At 39.3% G+C, this 14,742-nt stretch overlaps 1 protein-coding gene across 10 annotated transcripts in view; it reads left to right on the forward strand.

Moving 5' to 3' along the window:
* kmt2a (lysine (K)-specific methyltransferase 2A) overlaps positions 1-14,742 on the forward strand; it is a 50,808-nt gene that overhangs the window by 20,564 nt on the left and 15,502 nt on the right. For 4 of the 10 annotated variants that reach the window (XM_083549338.1, XM_083549339.1, XM_083549340.1 and 1 more), the window contains exons 4-19: positions 5,522-5,699; positions 5,789-6,014; positions 7,529-7,593; positions 7,683-8,177; positions 8,281-8,345; positions 8,428-8,667; positions 8,836-8,982; positions 9,901-9,993; positions 10,076-10,196; positions 10,284-10,394; positions 10,532-10,716; positions 10,807-10,980; positions 11,140-11,250; positions 11,351-11,424; positions 13,422-13,615; positions 13,731-13,831. In XM_083549338.1, the coding sequence (XP_083405464.1) occupies positions 5,522-5,699; positions 5,789-6,014; positions 7,529-7,593; positions 7,683-8,177; positions 8,281-8,345; positions 8,428-8,667; positions 8,836-8,982; positions 9,901-9,993; positions 10,076-10,196; positions 10,284-10,394; positions 10,532-10,716; positions 10,807-10,980; positions 11,140-11,250; positions 11,351-11,424; positions 13,422-13,615; positions 13,731-13,831 (2,580 nt within the window). Of the gene's footprint in view, positions 1-5,521; positions 5,700-5,788; positions 6,015-7,528; positions 7,594-7,682; positions 8,178-8,280; positions 8,346-8,427; positions 8,668-8,835; positions 8,983-9,900; positions 9,994-10,075; positions 10,197-10,283; positions 10,395-10,531; positions 10,717-10,806; positions 10,981-11,139; positions 11,251-11,350; positions 11,425-13,421; positions 13,616-13,721; positions 13,832-14,742 lie in introns of all 10 variants that reach the window. The other 6 variants (XM_083549333.1, XM_083549335.1, XM_083549336.1 and 3 more) reach the window with 3 other exon arrangements.

Here is a 14,742-nt window from a genome sequence, read left to right on the forward strand (position 1 = left end):
CTGGATTGACAATTTGAATTGGCAAGACACACTATGGCAGCATAACTAAAAGGGAGAGCCAGAAGGTAACGCAGGCATGAGGGATCACTGGGATAAGAGACTGCTTGCCACACCACCCTCAAAAAACCTGAGTGAATGCTTGAGAGCGAGGGGACGACAGCATACAAATATCCCAGTTCACCAAACAGTATACACATGATCCCTTGAGATGTGCTCCTTTACCTACGAAAAACCTGCCCATTAAAGGCTTGACTAAATATGTTTTCAGCATCAACTTTAACACTGAGACCATGTCCCGAACACTAATTGAAAGGCTGGTCCATAACTGTGAGGCTTTGTAAGAGAAAGATCTGCCCCCTGCTGGTAGTCTTCATAATTTGAGGTACTAACAAATTGCCTGCATCTTTAGATCCAAGTAGGCATGGGGGATCATAATGGTGCAGTAGTTCACTGGGATACTGCATCGCGAGATCGTTAAGTGCTTTATATGTCAGTAGTAGTATTTCATAATCAATGCGAGATTTGACGGGGAGCCAGTGTAGACTGATTAAAACAAGGGTGATGTGGTCATATTTTGTAGATCTAGTAAGGACTCTTGTTGCTGCATTCTGGACTAACTAAATAATTTATGCACTTGCTTGAACACCAAGACAGTAAAACATAACAGTAGTCTACTCTAGATGTAATAAAATCATGCACTAGTTTTTCTGCCTCATGTAAACACATCAGATTTCTAATTTTAGCAATATTTGTAAGGTGAAAGAAGGATATCCTGATTGTTATTCACACCAGCCTCAATGGAAAGACTAGAGTCAATAATTACACCAAGGTCTTTGACTACTGTACACACTGAGACGGAAAGACCACCCAGAGATGCTACGTAATCGGAAAGTTTACTTCCAGCTGCATGTGGTCCTAGTAAAAGTACTCGCATCTTATCAGAGTTGAACAGAAAGAAGTTATCAAGCATCCACTGTCTAATGTCCTTTACACACTCCTGAACATTGTTAAGCTGATCTCTCTCAGCTGGCTTTTTTGAAATATAAAACTGTGTATCCTCAGCATATCAATGGAAGCTAATACCATGTTTACATATAATTTTACCCAGAGGCAGCATATATATATATGAGAAAAGCAGCGGGCCTTAGACAGATCCTTGCTGAACACCAAACTTTACCTCAGACAGAGTGGAGAACTCACCATTTACATCAACAAACTAATAGTGATCAGTCAAATTAGACCTAAGCCAGGAGAGAGCTGTTCTCTTTCTAGTCTAGCAAGAAGTCTATTATAATCAATGGTCTCAAAAGCTGGACTAAGGTTGAGCAAAACAAGTAAGGAGACTCAACCCTGATCAGAGGCCAATAACAGGTCATTTACCTCCTTAACTAGTGCTGTTTCTGCGATATGATGTGGCCTAAATCCTGGCTGAGGCATTTCTAAAGTTATTCCTAAGTAGATGTGAGCATAACTGCTGTGCAAGATTCTAGAATCTTGGAGATAAAGGGGAGGTTTGACAACAGCTGACAAGGGTCAAGGAGAGGTTTATTAATTAGGGGGTTGATAACTGCCAGTTTGAAAGATTTAGGTACATAACCAGTGCTGATGGAAGAACAGGTTTTTTAGAACAGGTTCAAATACTTCTGGAATTATCCGTTTGAAGAAACTTGTAGGCAAGGGATTGAGAATACAAGTTAATGATTTTGATGAGGAAATAAATGAAATTAAGTCATTCTCTTAAACGGGAGTAAAACTTTGTAATTGATCGTCTGTTATAATTATAATGCTGTCTACAGGGCTATTTGTAAGTTTGAATTATTTTTTATTTTATTATTGAAAAGGTTAATGAAATTATTACTACCTATTGATGGTTTGCATGTTAGTGCAGTGCTTTTATTCCCCTTGCACTAAAAGTTTTTCTATCACTCAGGAGACTCTCCTTCCATGCTATTTGAAATACTATCAGTTTGGTTTGATGCCATTTTTACGTTCTTATTGCCGTGTGGTCTGTTTTAAGGTGCGCATATGATCATTGTACTACGGTGCTACGGTTTCTCCCGGATCATTTAGATTTTAAGGGGAGCTCCATCATCTAGAGTGTAACGGAACGTTGATTCTAGGCATTCAGTAGCCCAGCCGAGCTCTGCAGGGTCAGACGGAGATCTAATTAATGTCGATAGCTCCGGATGATTATTAATAAAAAATCACTGCAGTAGTTGATGTGAATGTATGCTTAACAAGGTGAGGTGGCAAGGTACTAATGCTATGACTGAGGCAGATTTTAAAAGAGAGCTTCAGACTGTGGAATTATGACACTTTTTTAAATATATAGAATCCAAATGTTAGTATTAAATCAAGAGTCTGTCCACCACTATAAGTGGGTCCTATGACATTCTGATTAATTCCTACTGAATCTAGAATGGACACAACTGCTGTTCTTAAAGGAGTCTTCCTGATTATCAAAATGAATATTAGAGTGATCAACAATTAAAGTTTTGTCTAAAGAAGTAGCTAGATTTGTGATGAAATCTGCAAATTCTTTGGGGAAATCAGGGTAAGGCCCTGGGGGTCTATAAATAATAATTAATGGAATTAACTGACTAGACTTGCTTTCAGATGCTAAGTATTTAATGTTGGTGTAAAGAACATTTGTGTTTAGTTTTTTTGTGTGGCGCTTGGATTATTATTATAAATAGCTGCGACACTGCCTCCTCTGCCATTTAGTTAGGGCTGGTGTATGCAAGTTTAGCCAGAAGGACTAGGTTTATTTAATGCTAAACATTAAATTCCTTAATTCCTAAACTTATTTCATTTATAGTCAGCGCTTTTGACATAAGAGATCTAATATTCAACAATCCTAGCAGATGTGCTGGCTGTGCATTCAGGCTTATTAATTCATAAATTAATTAATCAATTAGGCTTAAAAAATTATAAATTTAACGTTAATCAAGTTACTTAAACTGACTTTTTGAGAATCTTTACATTTTGGTTTTGCTTGGGAGAAATTTGGTGGCCCCTGAGTGACGACTCCATGCAGCTAGCAGACGGTTGGTTTAGCCTGTTTGTTTGCTCCCTGGCCTTGGCTCTGGATAGATTCGGGTTAACTAGTCCTGTTCTGAGACTATGACCTGTACAAGACACAAACTCCGAGATACCGCCGATAAGTAAACCTACTGTATACTTTGATTATACAGTACTGTGCGAGGAGAACTATAAAAACTTTAACTGGGATATAAACAGACACAATAAAGTGCAAAAAACAGCAGCAGCCAAGAGGTGCAAAAGACAGCATGTAAACAGTGTAAGAGTCAAAGGTGCAAAAAACAGCATGTAAACAGTGTAATAGATTCAAAGTTGCAAAAACAGCGGGACCCTTGAGAGCATCTTGAGCAGCTGCATCACTGCCTGGTTTGGGAACCAGGTAAACAGTGTAATGCGGTCGAGTATAAATAATAATAAATACATTTACATTTACATTTGCAGCATTTAGCAGACGCCCTTATCCAGAGCGACGTACAAAAGTGCTTTGAGTCTCTAGCAATAAATGATGGTGGAATGGATTGAGATTGAGATAAGCAATGAGTAATGAGTGTGTGTTAAGTTCAGGTTGTGCAGTTCGGTAACACACATTTGAGTGAGTGTGTGTCAGTTCCATTCAGTTCTGTGTATTGAGGAGCCTGATGGCTTGCAGGAAAAAAAACTGTTGCACAGTCTTGTTGTGGCAGCCCGAATGCTTCGGAACCGTTTTCCTGATGGCAGGAAGGTGAAAAGTGTGTGTGACAGGTGTGTGTGTGGTCATCCACAATGCTGTTGGCTTTGCGGATGCAGTGTGTGGTGTGAATGTGCATAATAGAGGGGAGAGAGACTCCGATGATCTTCTCAGCTGTCTTCACTATCCTCTTTAGATCCTTGCGATCTGAGACGGTGCAGTTCCCAAACCAGGCATTGAGCTGCTCAAGATGCTTTCAATGGTCCCTCTGTAGAACATGGTCAGGATGGGGGGAGGGAGATGGGCTTTCCTCAGCTTTCTCATGAAGTAGAGACGCTGCTGGGCTTTCTTGTTGATGGAGCTGGTGTTGAGTGACCAGGTGAGGTTGTCCGCCAGATGAACACCAAGGAATTTGGTGCTTTCGATGATCTCCACTGAGGATCCATCGATATTCATTGGAGAATGGTCGCTCTGTGCTCTCCTGCAGTCCACAACCATCTTTTTGGTTTTGTCAACGTTCAGAGACAGGTTGTTCACGCCACCCCAGGCTGTTAACCATTGCACCTCCTCTCTGTATGCTGACTAGTCGTTCTTGCTGATTAGACCCACCACAGTCGTGTCATCTGCAAACTTGACGATGTGTTTCGAGCTGTTCATTGCTACACAGTCATGAGTCTCCTATAACCGGAGCTCTGCATTTCTCAGCAGGTGCTTCACTGAGGAGAATAATCCTTTTGAACACGTGAAGTGAAGAGGAATGTGGTGCTCCCATCGATGAGCCTTAGCATTAGCTTTGGCTTAGTATGCTGCCGAGTCGTCGCCCACTCGCTCCGCTGGGGTTTATAGGTAAAAGAATGCTGAGGATGGTGCTGCCATACAGGAAAATAGAGGAAGCCTGAGGAGAAGGTTTATGGATGTGGGAAAGACAAAGACATGCAGGTGGTTAATCTGAAAGAGGCCGATGTAGAGGACAGGGCAGTATGGAGACGGGTGATCTCCCTTACAGGAGCAGCCAAAAGAAGAATAAGAACTCTGGAATAATTTCCAGAGTTTACACAAATGGTGCAAAAATAAAGAACACATCCAATGAGTGGCAATTCTGTGGGCAGAAACGCCTTGTTAATGAAAGAAGTAAAAGGAGAGGGGCCAGACTCATGCACACTGACAGGAACATTATGGCAACTCAGATTACCTTTATCTGGCATCACAACCATGCAGTTGAAGATTAGAAAACATCATGACATTTTTACATTATTCATTACCAATGAGCAGGTGTACAGATGATTTCAATAAAGTGATGGGTGAGAGTATATAACTATTTCTGACCGGCATAAATAAAAGTGGGACAGTTTAGTTGCAGTTTGGGTAAAGCTGGTTATTCATGGGAAACTTTAACAGGTGTTTATATGCTGTAAATCCTTTTAGTTTCCTTTTCCCAAAACTCAGGTCCCAAATTGCATAGACCAAATGAATAGGCTAAAGATGCATGGGGAAAAAGCCTCAACTGAAGTACATAGTAAATAGTTTGGACATCTGTTTTTAAAATGAAGCTAATTCTTCTGGTGTTTGTTACCCTCCACGGTTAAATGATGTTTTTTGAATTATGGCAGGCCTGAAATTTGTCTGGCCATTTCACAAATAAAGCAATACTTGGTTACTCTGGTTTCTAAGTAAATCATTTGTCCTTTAATAGGGGATTTGTTAAATCCTGCATAATATGTTTAGGAAAACTGATTTTACACCACACACATTTTCAGAATGGAACCCCCCCCCCACACAATGATTTATCCAGTGTATTGTTTGCTTGCATAGGGTCAGGAAAGTGATTCTTCAGAAGCATCAGTTCGTGGTCCACGGATCAAGCATGTGTGTCGTCGTGCTGCAGTAGCATTGGGTCGCAATCGTGCCGTGTTCCCAGATGATATGCCCACCCTTAGTGCCTTGCCATGGGAGGAGAGAGAAAAGATCCTGTCTTCCATGGGGAATGATGGTAAGTCTTTTCTAGTAGTCATTGTCTTTGTTTTAATTCATTGTGTGAATATTTTTTTGTGTATTTACATTTAAGTCGTTCTTTTTTAGATAAATCTTCAGTGGCAGGTTCAGAAGAGGCAGAGCCATCCTCCCCTCCCGTAAAACCAGTAACAAGACACAAAACAGTCCAGGAAGCCACACCCAGAAAGGGTCGACGCTCACGGCGTTGCGGGCAGTGTCCTGGTTGTCAAGTCCCAGAAGACTGCGGGCATTGTGCCAATTGTCTGGATAAGCCTAAGTTTGGGGGGCGCAACATCAAAAAGCAATGCTGCAAGTAAGTTGTGAAAATAAAATCTGAAGGGGAAAAAAGTTTACTGTCATTTCTTGACAGTTTCGCTTTCTGCCAATACCGGTCTCCCTAAATTTTGGACTGAAATAAAATTATGTTTAGTGTGAAGTATAAAGATAAGTATTGTAACTCAAAATTTTGTATTTGTGTTATCAGTATTTATAGCAGACATTACAAATTTGTCCTCTGAAAATAACTCAACATACAGCCTATTATTTTCAAAATACCTGGCAACAAATGTGAGTACACCCTAAGTGATAACAGTTTAACGTCAATTAACCATGCAAAGCCACATGTCCTATTTATCATGTTAATTTTTTTTTATTTGACAGGACCACACAAATGTGTGTATCTTGTATTGGAGCAGTTAAAATGTGATGCTTTAAATACAATTCTCTCATACTGACCATTGAATGTTCAACATGGCACCTCATGGCAAAGAACTCTCTGAGGATTTGAGAATTAGAATTGTTGCTCTTAACAAAGACTATAAGAAGGCTATAAGAAGATCAGTAACACCCTGAAACTGAGTTACAGTGCAGTGACCATGGTCATACAGAGGGTTTCCAAAACGGGTTCTACTCGGAACAGGCCTCGCAAGGGTCCATCAAAGAGGTTAAGTCTCTGTGCAGGTGCAGAAGCTGCTTTTTAGACACATGAGTGCTGCCAGCATTGCCTTAGCGGTTGCAGAAGGTCCATTTGTCAGTGCTCAGGCCATATGCCGCACACTGAAACGAGTCGGTTTGCATGGCCGTCATCCCAGAAGGAAGCCTCTTCTAAAATTGGCTCGCAAGAAAACCTGCAAACAGTTTGCTGAAGACAACCTGTCCAAGAGCACGAATTACTGGAACCATGTCCTGTGGTCTGATAAGACTAGGATAAACTTGTTTGGCTCAGGGGGTGTCCAGCATGTGTGGTGACGCCCAAGAGGAGTACCAGGAAAATAGAAATTAGGCTATACTCTGGCATGGTGTTGATAGCATTATGGTTTGGGGCTGTGTGAGTGCTGCTGGTACTGGAGAGCTGCGGATCATTGAGGGAAACATGGATTCCAACATTTACTGTGACATTCTGAAGCAGAACATGATGCCCTCCCTTCTGAAACAGGGCTGAATGGCAGTTTTCCAACATAAAAACAACCCAAACACTATCACACAACCAGATCTATACTTCTATTCATGCTGTGAATTGACTACTCTTAATTATATCCACGTTTCATTTCTATAGTATTGTCTCTTGAGAAGGTGGTTGCTAAAATGTGAGAAGTGTACTCACTTTTATGAGATATTAATATATATCTAAATTTGTTTTTGTAAACAAATGAAAGTATTAATGAAATTTTTCCACTTGAAATGAAATGAAAATGCAACACTACAGTTATAATGTGAGATATAGACCCTTATTGGCTGTGCATTTGTGCATTTTATTACCAGCACGCTTTATTAATTTGAATGCTTCAGATGTGCTTAACAGACAGATTTACTTCTGATTTGTCATAGGGAGAGGAAATGCCAGAACTTGCAGTGGATGCCATCAAAAATGTTTCTTCAGAAACAAGGAAAAGGTCAGTGTACCACCCCCTCTTCAAGCCTGTAGACTTCAAACAACACTTTCTGATTTCTCACATGTACACACTGCATTTTACTTTTTTAGGTAAAAAAGATAAGAAGAAAAACAAAGTGCCAGAAAAAAAAGAAGCTCATCACTCTGTCAAACCTCTGTGTTCTGAGGTAAGCATCAAACCCACCCCAGCTCCCATAAAAGATGACCCTCCAGTAAAGAAAAGTGGCACTCCACCCCCAATACAGGAAGAGGTTAAACAAAAACAGCAGCCACCATCCCCACCACCACCCAGCTCTTCCCCAAATGGCAATTTCCCTTTAGTTCCTAGCACAGAGGACTCAAGACCGCCCTTGGCTTTTCCGAGTTCTGCCTATAAGAAGGACCGAAAGATGTCTAGCCCTTTATCCCGCTCCCCGCACACCACGTCATCTAGCCAACCACTGGAACCATCTAAAGAGATCATGCAGCAGCAAACCCAGACTTCAGCAAAAAAGGAAGGACCCACAAAGTCACCAACTAATGAACTCAAAAAGAAGCCCCAGCAGCATACTCAGTCTTCATCTATTGCACCCTTGGGTAGGAACCGTTAATTATTCACCTCCTCACATTGTCAACCTTATGCCTTTTTTGTGAAATGGATGTTGGATTTGAATACAGATAGATCTGATTTTATTTCCACCTACAGAAGCAAAGCAAGTAAAAAAGCAGCCTGTTCATTGTGGTACTCCACCAAAGTCAAAACCAAAGGAGAAGGTGAGAGCATCTTGCAAAGCTTTATTTTTTTTTTGTTTACTTGGCTCAGATTGTGACCACCCACCTGAATTGTTGTTCACAGGAGAAACAGATGGTCACAAAATCTGACCGCAGTACTTTAAACTTCCTGAGCACTCCCTCGATTGGGGGCACTGCCAAGCAGAAACCACCCTCCGACGGAGTGCATCGAATTAGAGTGGATTTTAAGGAGGACTTTGACATCGAGAAGGTGTGGGAAATGGGTGGGCTCAGCATTCTCACCTCTGTGCCAGTCACCCCACAAGTAGTCTGCTTTCTCTGTGCTAGCAGTGGCAACGTAGAGGTAAGAACGTTTTTGGCACTACATATTTACTTTGGTTTAGATGATGGAAAAATACAGTACCCTTTTGCCTGATTAGGTTACAGGCTATGGTTGAAGCTTTGGCTCCCTCCTTTTAGGCACTGAATTATACAACAATGTTCTCTTACTGACTGTGTGGAATTTCCACAGTTTGTGTTTTGCCAGGTGTGCTGTGAGCCTTTCCATATCTTTTGCTTGGGGGAGACTGAACGCCCCTTAAACGAGGAATGGGAAAACTGGTGCTGTCGCCGGTGCCGCTTCTGTCATGTCTGTGGCCGGCAGCACCAGAAGACTAAAGTAAGGGTTTTGGTTTGTTGGATGTTGTTTCATTTTTAAACACTGTTGTTAGGATTCTAATCTTTACAATAATATTCTAATGTAATTTTTCCACATCTAATGATTGATATGTGTGAACTATGGGCAAATTAGCAAACCAAAGTTAAAGGTAGGGCTGCACAAGACATTGCTAGCTAGCATTTTTCCCATCTTGTTACAGCAGATCTACTCAAGCTTTTCTATATAGACTTGAATAGAGCTGTTGAACTCAAATTTTGCCCAGGCCACATCAATTTTATGTATGAGTCACTTGATGGATCATAAATTCATAAAGGATCATAAAGGAAGATGATTCTAAGAAATAACTTTGCTAACAAATTCTTTATAACACTTTATGATACTGATTAAATAATTTGTTTAAGGGGTTGTATAGTTGTTACATGGATAATATAGTCTGTTAATGTTGTGAAAAAAATATGGAGTCAGTATTCTGCATTTAGTGTGTTAAAAAAAAAAAAAAAAAGACTTGTCAGCTAGTCCAATACATTGTTGAATTAGGCGTCTCTGAGACCTCATTTGCCGTTGCTGACCACCTGTCACCTGATCACATCGAGTTGCACGTTAATACCAGATGTAAACTAAAGGCTACATGTTTGACAGGGTCAGAAGGACCTTCGATTTGAATGCACTCCAATGTTCAACACTAATGTTGGTGTTTTATTAATATAAAAGGATAGACACACACTAATAATTATCCGCATTTAATTTTGGAGTTGGCTTTGTTAAAAATGTCTGAGGTATAAACTGTTAGCTGGGGCAGCAATCAGACATGAAACTAAATCAAAATACTTATTTACCACTGCAATTCTTTCAGTCTATTTTCGAAAAACCCGAATTAGCTCTGAAACCCAGCCTGAAACGATCTGTCCTTCCACACAGGAGCTGCTGGAGTGTGACAAGTGCCGAAACAGCTTTCACCCTGAGTGCCTAGGACCCAACCATCCTACAAGACCCACCAAGAAAAAAATCTGGGTATGACAAACTTCCTTTGTTTCTCTCAATTTACAGTTTTACTTGCAGCTTTACTATTTACAAAGTTGAATATTCTCCACAGATTTGCACCAAGTGTGTCTGCTGTAAAAGTTGTGGGGCCACCAAACCAGGAAAGACTTGGGATGCCCAGTGGTCACATGACTTTTCCTTGTGTCACGACTGTGCCAAACATTTTGCTAAAGGTTTGCGTTGATCCCACTGATAAATGTTAGAGGTACAATATTATGTATTTTATTATATTTTATAATCTAAAAAAATTTTTTCTGCAGGAAACTTCTGCCCTCTCTGTAACAAGTGCTGTGACTATGATTATGAAAACAAGATAATGCAGTGTGGAAAGTGTGATCTCTGGGTTCATGCCAAATGTGAGAATCTAACCGGTGAGTGGACTGTTTGTGCTTCTGTGAACTGTCAAGTGGGAAAAGTGGGGAAAAATAGTTACGCTTTTTGTTTTCTGTGATTATCATAGTATTGTTTATGCAGACAAGGAAATAAAAAAGTACTATTTTTCTTGTAGATGAAATGTGCGAGTTATTGTCGAGACAGCCTAAAAACATGGCCTACACCTGTGTTCACTGCACTGAGCATCACCCACCGAAGTGGCGTTCTGCCTTGGAGAAGGACATTCAGAGCAGTATGCGCCAAGTTCTTACTGCACTCCTCAACTCCCGCACTTCCACTCACCTTCTCCATTACAGACAAGTAACTATTCTCAACAAAGTATATCAACCTGTTTGGACCTTTTTTTGTTTTTTTGGATCTTTGTCTGATTTCTGTACTGTGGTGTGCTAGGCAGTGATGAAGCCACCTGAGTTGAACCCAGAAACCGAAGAGAGCCTTCCTTCACGACGTTCCCCTGAAGGGCCTGATCCTCCTCTTCTTACAGAAGTTTCCCTTCCCAGTGATTCACCCCTTGATTTAGAATCTGTTGAGAAGAAAATTAATTCGGGGCACTACAAATCCGTGGTAAGAGATTGTGTGTTTTAATCCAGTTAACTATTTGTGGGATTATGTCCTTCTGCCCAGATTTACAAGGGCTTGTTAAATGTGCACGGGTTGGATGACAGGTTTTTTTTTCCTCCCAAGAACTAAATATTGCTGTCTTCTTCTTATTCTGTCTTTAAGCTGGACTTTAGTGATGATATTGTGAGAATCGTCCAAACAGCCATTAATTTAGAGGGAGGTCAGCCAGAAAGCAGAAAGAACAACCGCATGGTGAAGTCCTTCTTTATTCGGGTAAGGCCTGAGCAAGTGTAAGCACAGTGTTTTCAGTCGATTGTGCTTCAGGCCTGGGGCTCTGCTGTTTATAACACTAACACTGCTTTTCTCCTAATAGCAAATGGAACGGGTTTTTCCTTGGTTCAAGGTGAAGGAATCTAAATTCTGGGAGGCACACAAAGTCCCTTACAAGTACGGATTTTAATTTTTTTATTTTTTTATTTTAAAGAACGTGTTTTCTATTGAAGCATAGCAGATTCTCTTATCTAAGAGGTTCTGTTTTGGTAGATTTTTACATTATTTGTATGTTGTTTGTCTCAATAGCATTTACAGTTCACAGGTCATTGTCGATCATAAGCATTGCAATACATTTAGTTTTTTATTTTGAACTGCCTGGAATTTATTTTATTAATTTAATTGTAAAAAATTGTTTACAAATTTTTACATATAGTTCACAAGAAACAAAAATGTACAAACACTTCACAACAGTTGAACAAGTAAAAGATTTGACATACACTTGATTTTTATTACTGCTAAATGCATAAATGTAAATGCATAAATGAAGGATTTATTTCTTTGTTTTGTTACCTGGATACTTTGTGATGAGCCCCCTAGTGTGTAACTTCTGCTTACTAAATATTCGGCGGGAAGTGCACATCATTAGTTTTCCATCATATTTTGCTTATTTGACCTCTTTTCTACATTTGACTTATATGATTTTTGAGATCAATCTGTGTGCACACTTTGGACAACTGAGGGACTCGTACAAGTTTAGTACTCAAGTTTATTTCTATAGCGCTTTTCATAACAGACATTGTCTCAAAGCAGCTTTACAGAATTTAACAGTTAAGGTGAATGATGTGTATTTATCCCTGATGAGCAAGTCATGGTGACTGTGGCAGGGAAAAACTCCCTTAGATGTTATGAGGAAGAAACCTTGAGAGGAACCAGACTCAAAAGGGGAACCCATCCTCATTTGGGTGACATCAAGTGTTTGAACATAAATCTTTCAACAATACAGAACACTGGAGAGTGAGAACTAACATGAGCACTGGAGTGTAAGATTATAAGTAATGTTCTTTTTATAGTTTTTTACACAACTATTACAAAAGGGTGAACATACATTTATGCTGAAGAAGGTAGTAAGGGGTGTAGTAAGGTGTGGGGAATGACATGTAGGTTGTTAGAGGGCAATACTAACATTTTACCAAATAAATATACATTTTAAAATATTATTAAAAAAAATCAGATACACAGATTTATTTTTCTTTTTTATTAGTTTATGTATGAATTTTTTGTAATAGTTGTAATAGTTCCTCAGTTGTCCTATGTGGTGTGAAAAGATGGATCTCAAAAACACCATAGCCATTGTAGGAAAGAGGTCAAATAAGCAAAAGATGCTATTAATCCAATGGTGTGCACTTCCTACAGAATTTATTTTAAGTTGGATCTTAAAATTATATAGCCATTTTTGCAAAACCAGCTATGCAGTTTACAAAATATAGAAACGGATACTGTATATATACAAAATAATCATCTGCTGTTTGAAGTGAATTCAGGGCTAACATTTTTTTTTTTTTTACTTAAAAAAAACAAAGCAAAATGCAATTTTATGTTTTATCTTTTAAAATTATATATAAAAAAAACTGATTTAAACAATGCTTAGATGTTTTTAGTATCTGAACATTTTATGTAGATACAAGAAAGCAGACATCTGACTGGTACAATGACAGTGATATAATTTGAAGATGTAACAGCTTGTCAGTGTGGGTATCTCTCACTCCTTGCTCTCCTTCAGAGCACAAATATCACCTGTCCATGGGGAATGCATGGTTTAGTTCCTTTGTTGGAGACCAGCATCACGTTTCACTTAGGTGCTTTGACAAGTCTTGTGGTTGCCCTGTGGTGAGACTGTAGTACACATTGTCTGTTAAAGTGAATAATTCATGGGGATGTGAAGCATTGTGTTGTATGTTTTAGAATCCCCTTTCTGTAATATATACTCCTCTATTGACTCCTTATTATGATCTAGTTGTTTACGTCTTTAGCAGACCTCTGTACATGAGAAGATTATTCTCATGATTTTAATGGTGAAACGGTCAGGGAATATTTCGGTAAATCTGTCCGTGTCTGCAGTTTTATTAAATCTAGTAATGCCAAGTGATGTTATTTTCTTCTTTCTGCTGCAGTAGTGGTTTACTTCCGAATGCTGTACTACCTCCTTCTCTGGATCACAACTACGCCCAGTGGCAAGAGAGGGAAGAGATGGCGTGTGCCGAGCATCATCTTTCTATGAAGATTATTCCCGCTCCTTGTTCTAAAGCTCCTGGAGAACCTGACTTCCCACTTGTACCTCCACCTCCACCTGCACAGCTAAAACATGGTGAGGGCACTCAAATTCAGCTGACATTGTTTTTCAGACTGAAATGTGTAAAATGAGACCTTTTGATTCCTCATTTTATTTCTTATATTCTCTCTCCACCACCAAAATGACTTAGACCTGAGTCAAGAGGACTACCCCGAACTCCCCCCTCCCTCTGGTGTTGGTGACGATAGACAATGTGTACTTTGTCTGAACTATGGTGATGAGAAGACAAATGTAAGTCAATGCACAGTTTTCAAACAAACATGAATCAAAGAGAAAGTAATCTCAAGAGCCAAAACTTCTTACTGTTTTAATGCATAACAAAGCATTAGGGTTGATTTATAGTTCTGCACGTTAGTCTCTGTGAGCTCAGCAGGACTCCTTAATGTCTCTGTGCAAGTGCCCAGGTATTCATACTTGCACATAATATGGGGGAAAGAAAAAAAAAAATCCTGCATGATTTCATAATTTCCCAGGCAAAGTTTGACTAAAGCATTGTGGTTTTTTTTTTTTCTTTTTGTCTGATTTCAGGACCTTTTTTTTTTTTTTGGAACAATTTAGTCTTTTGCTATACCCACAATTTTATCCATCTTGTAAATATGTTACTTTTGTTTTTATTTTAGCTGTGTTTCTGAGGGTTATGTCACCTACATACTTGGGAGTCCATAAGAAAAAAACAGGATGTAAAATACCCTGTTCTGCAGGATTAAACTGTTCAATATAATAAACTACAACTGGTATTAGGCATCATACTCTATAAATCATATTTATATTAACACAATAATATGATGGCAGGTTTCCTTATACAGTAATGTGATCATATCACTATGTGTGAAGCAAAACCTGAAACTTGTGCCTGTTTGTACTCTCTGTTCACTGTGTTAGTTTTATGATAGGGCAGAAATATCATTAAAGATGCTGGTCTGAGATCTAAACAGATTGACTATGTTTAAACTTTGCGATCTATAATATATTTGGACACTTTTGAAAAGCATTTTTGGAGCTTGTGAACGAGAACAGGACCTGGCTCTTGGTGTTTGATTTTTGTAGTACAGCTGTACTTTCAGTAATATCACTTAGATTTGAACAGTATTAATCTGCATTTGATCAAAAGTGCCAGAGAAGCGTAGCAACATTTCGTCAAA

This window comes from Silurus aristotelis (assembly GCF_946808225.1).
Source record: "Silurus aristotelis genome assembly, chromosome: 8".
Lineage (NCBI taxonomy): Eukaryota > Metazoa > Chordata > Actinopteri > Siluriformes > Siluridae > Silurus > Silurus aristotelis.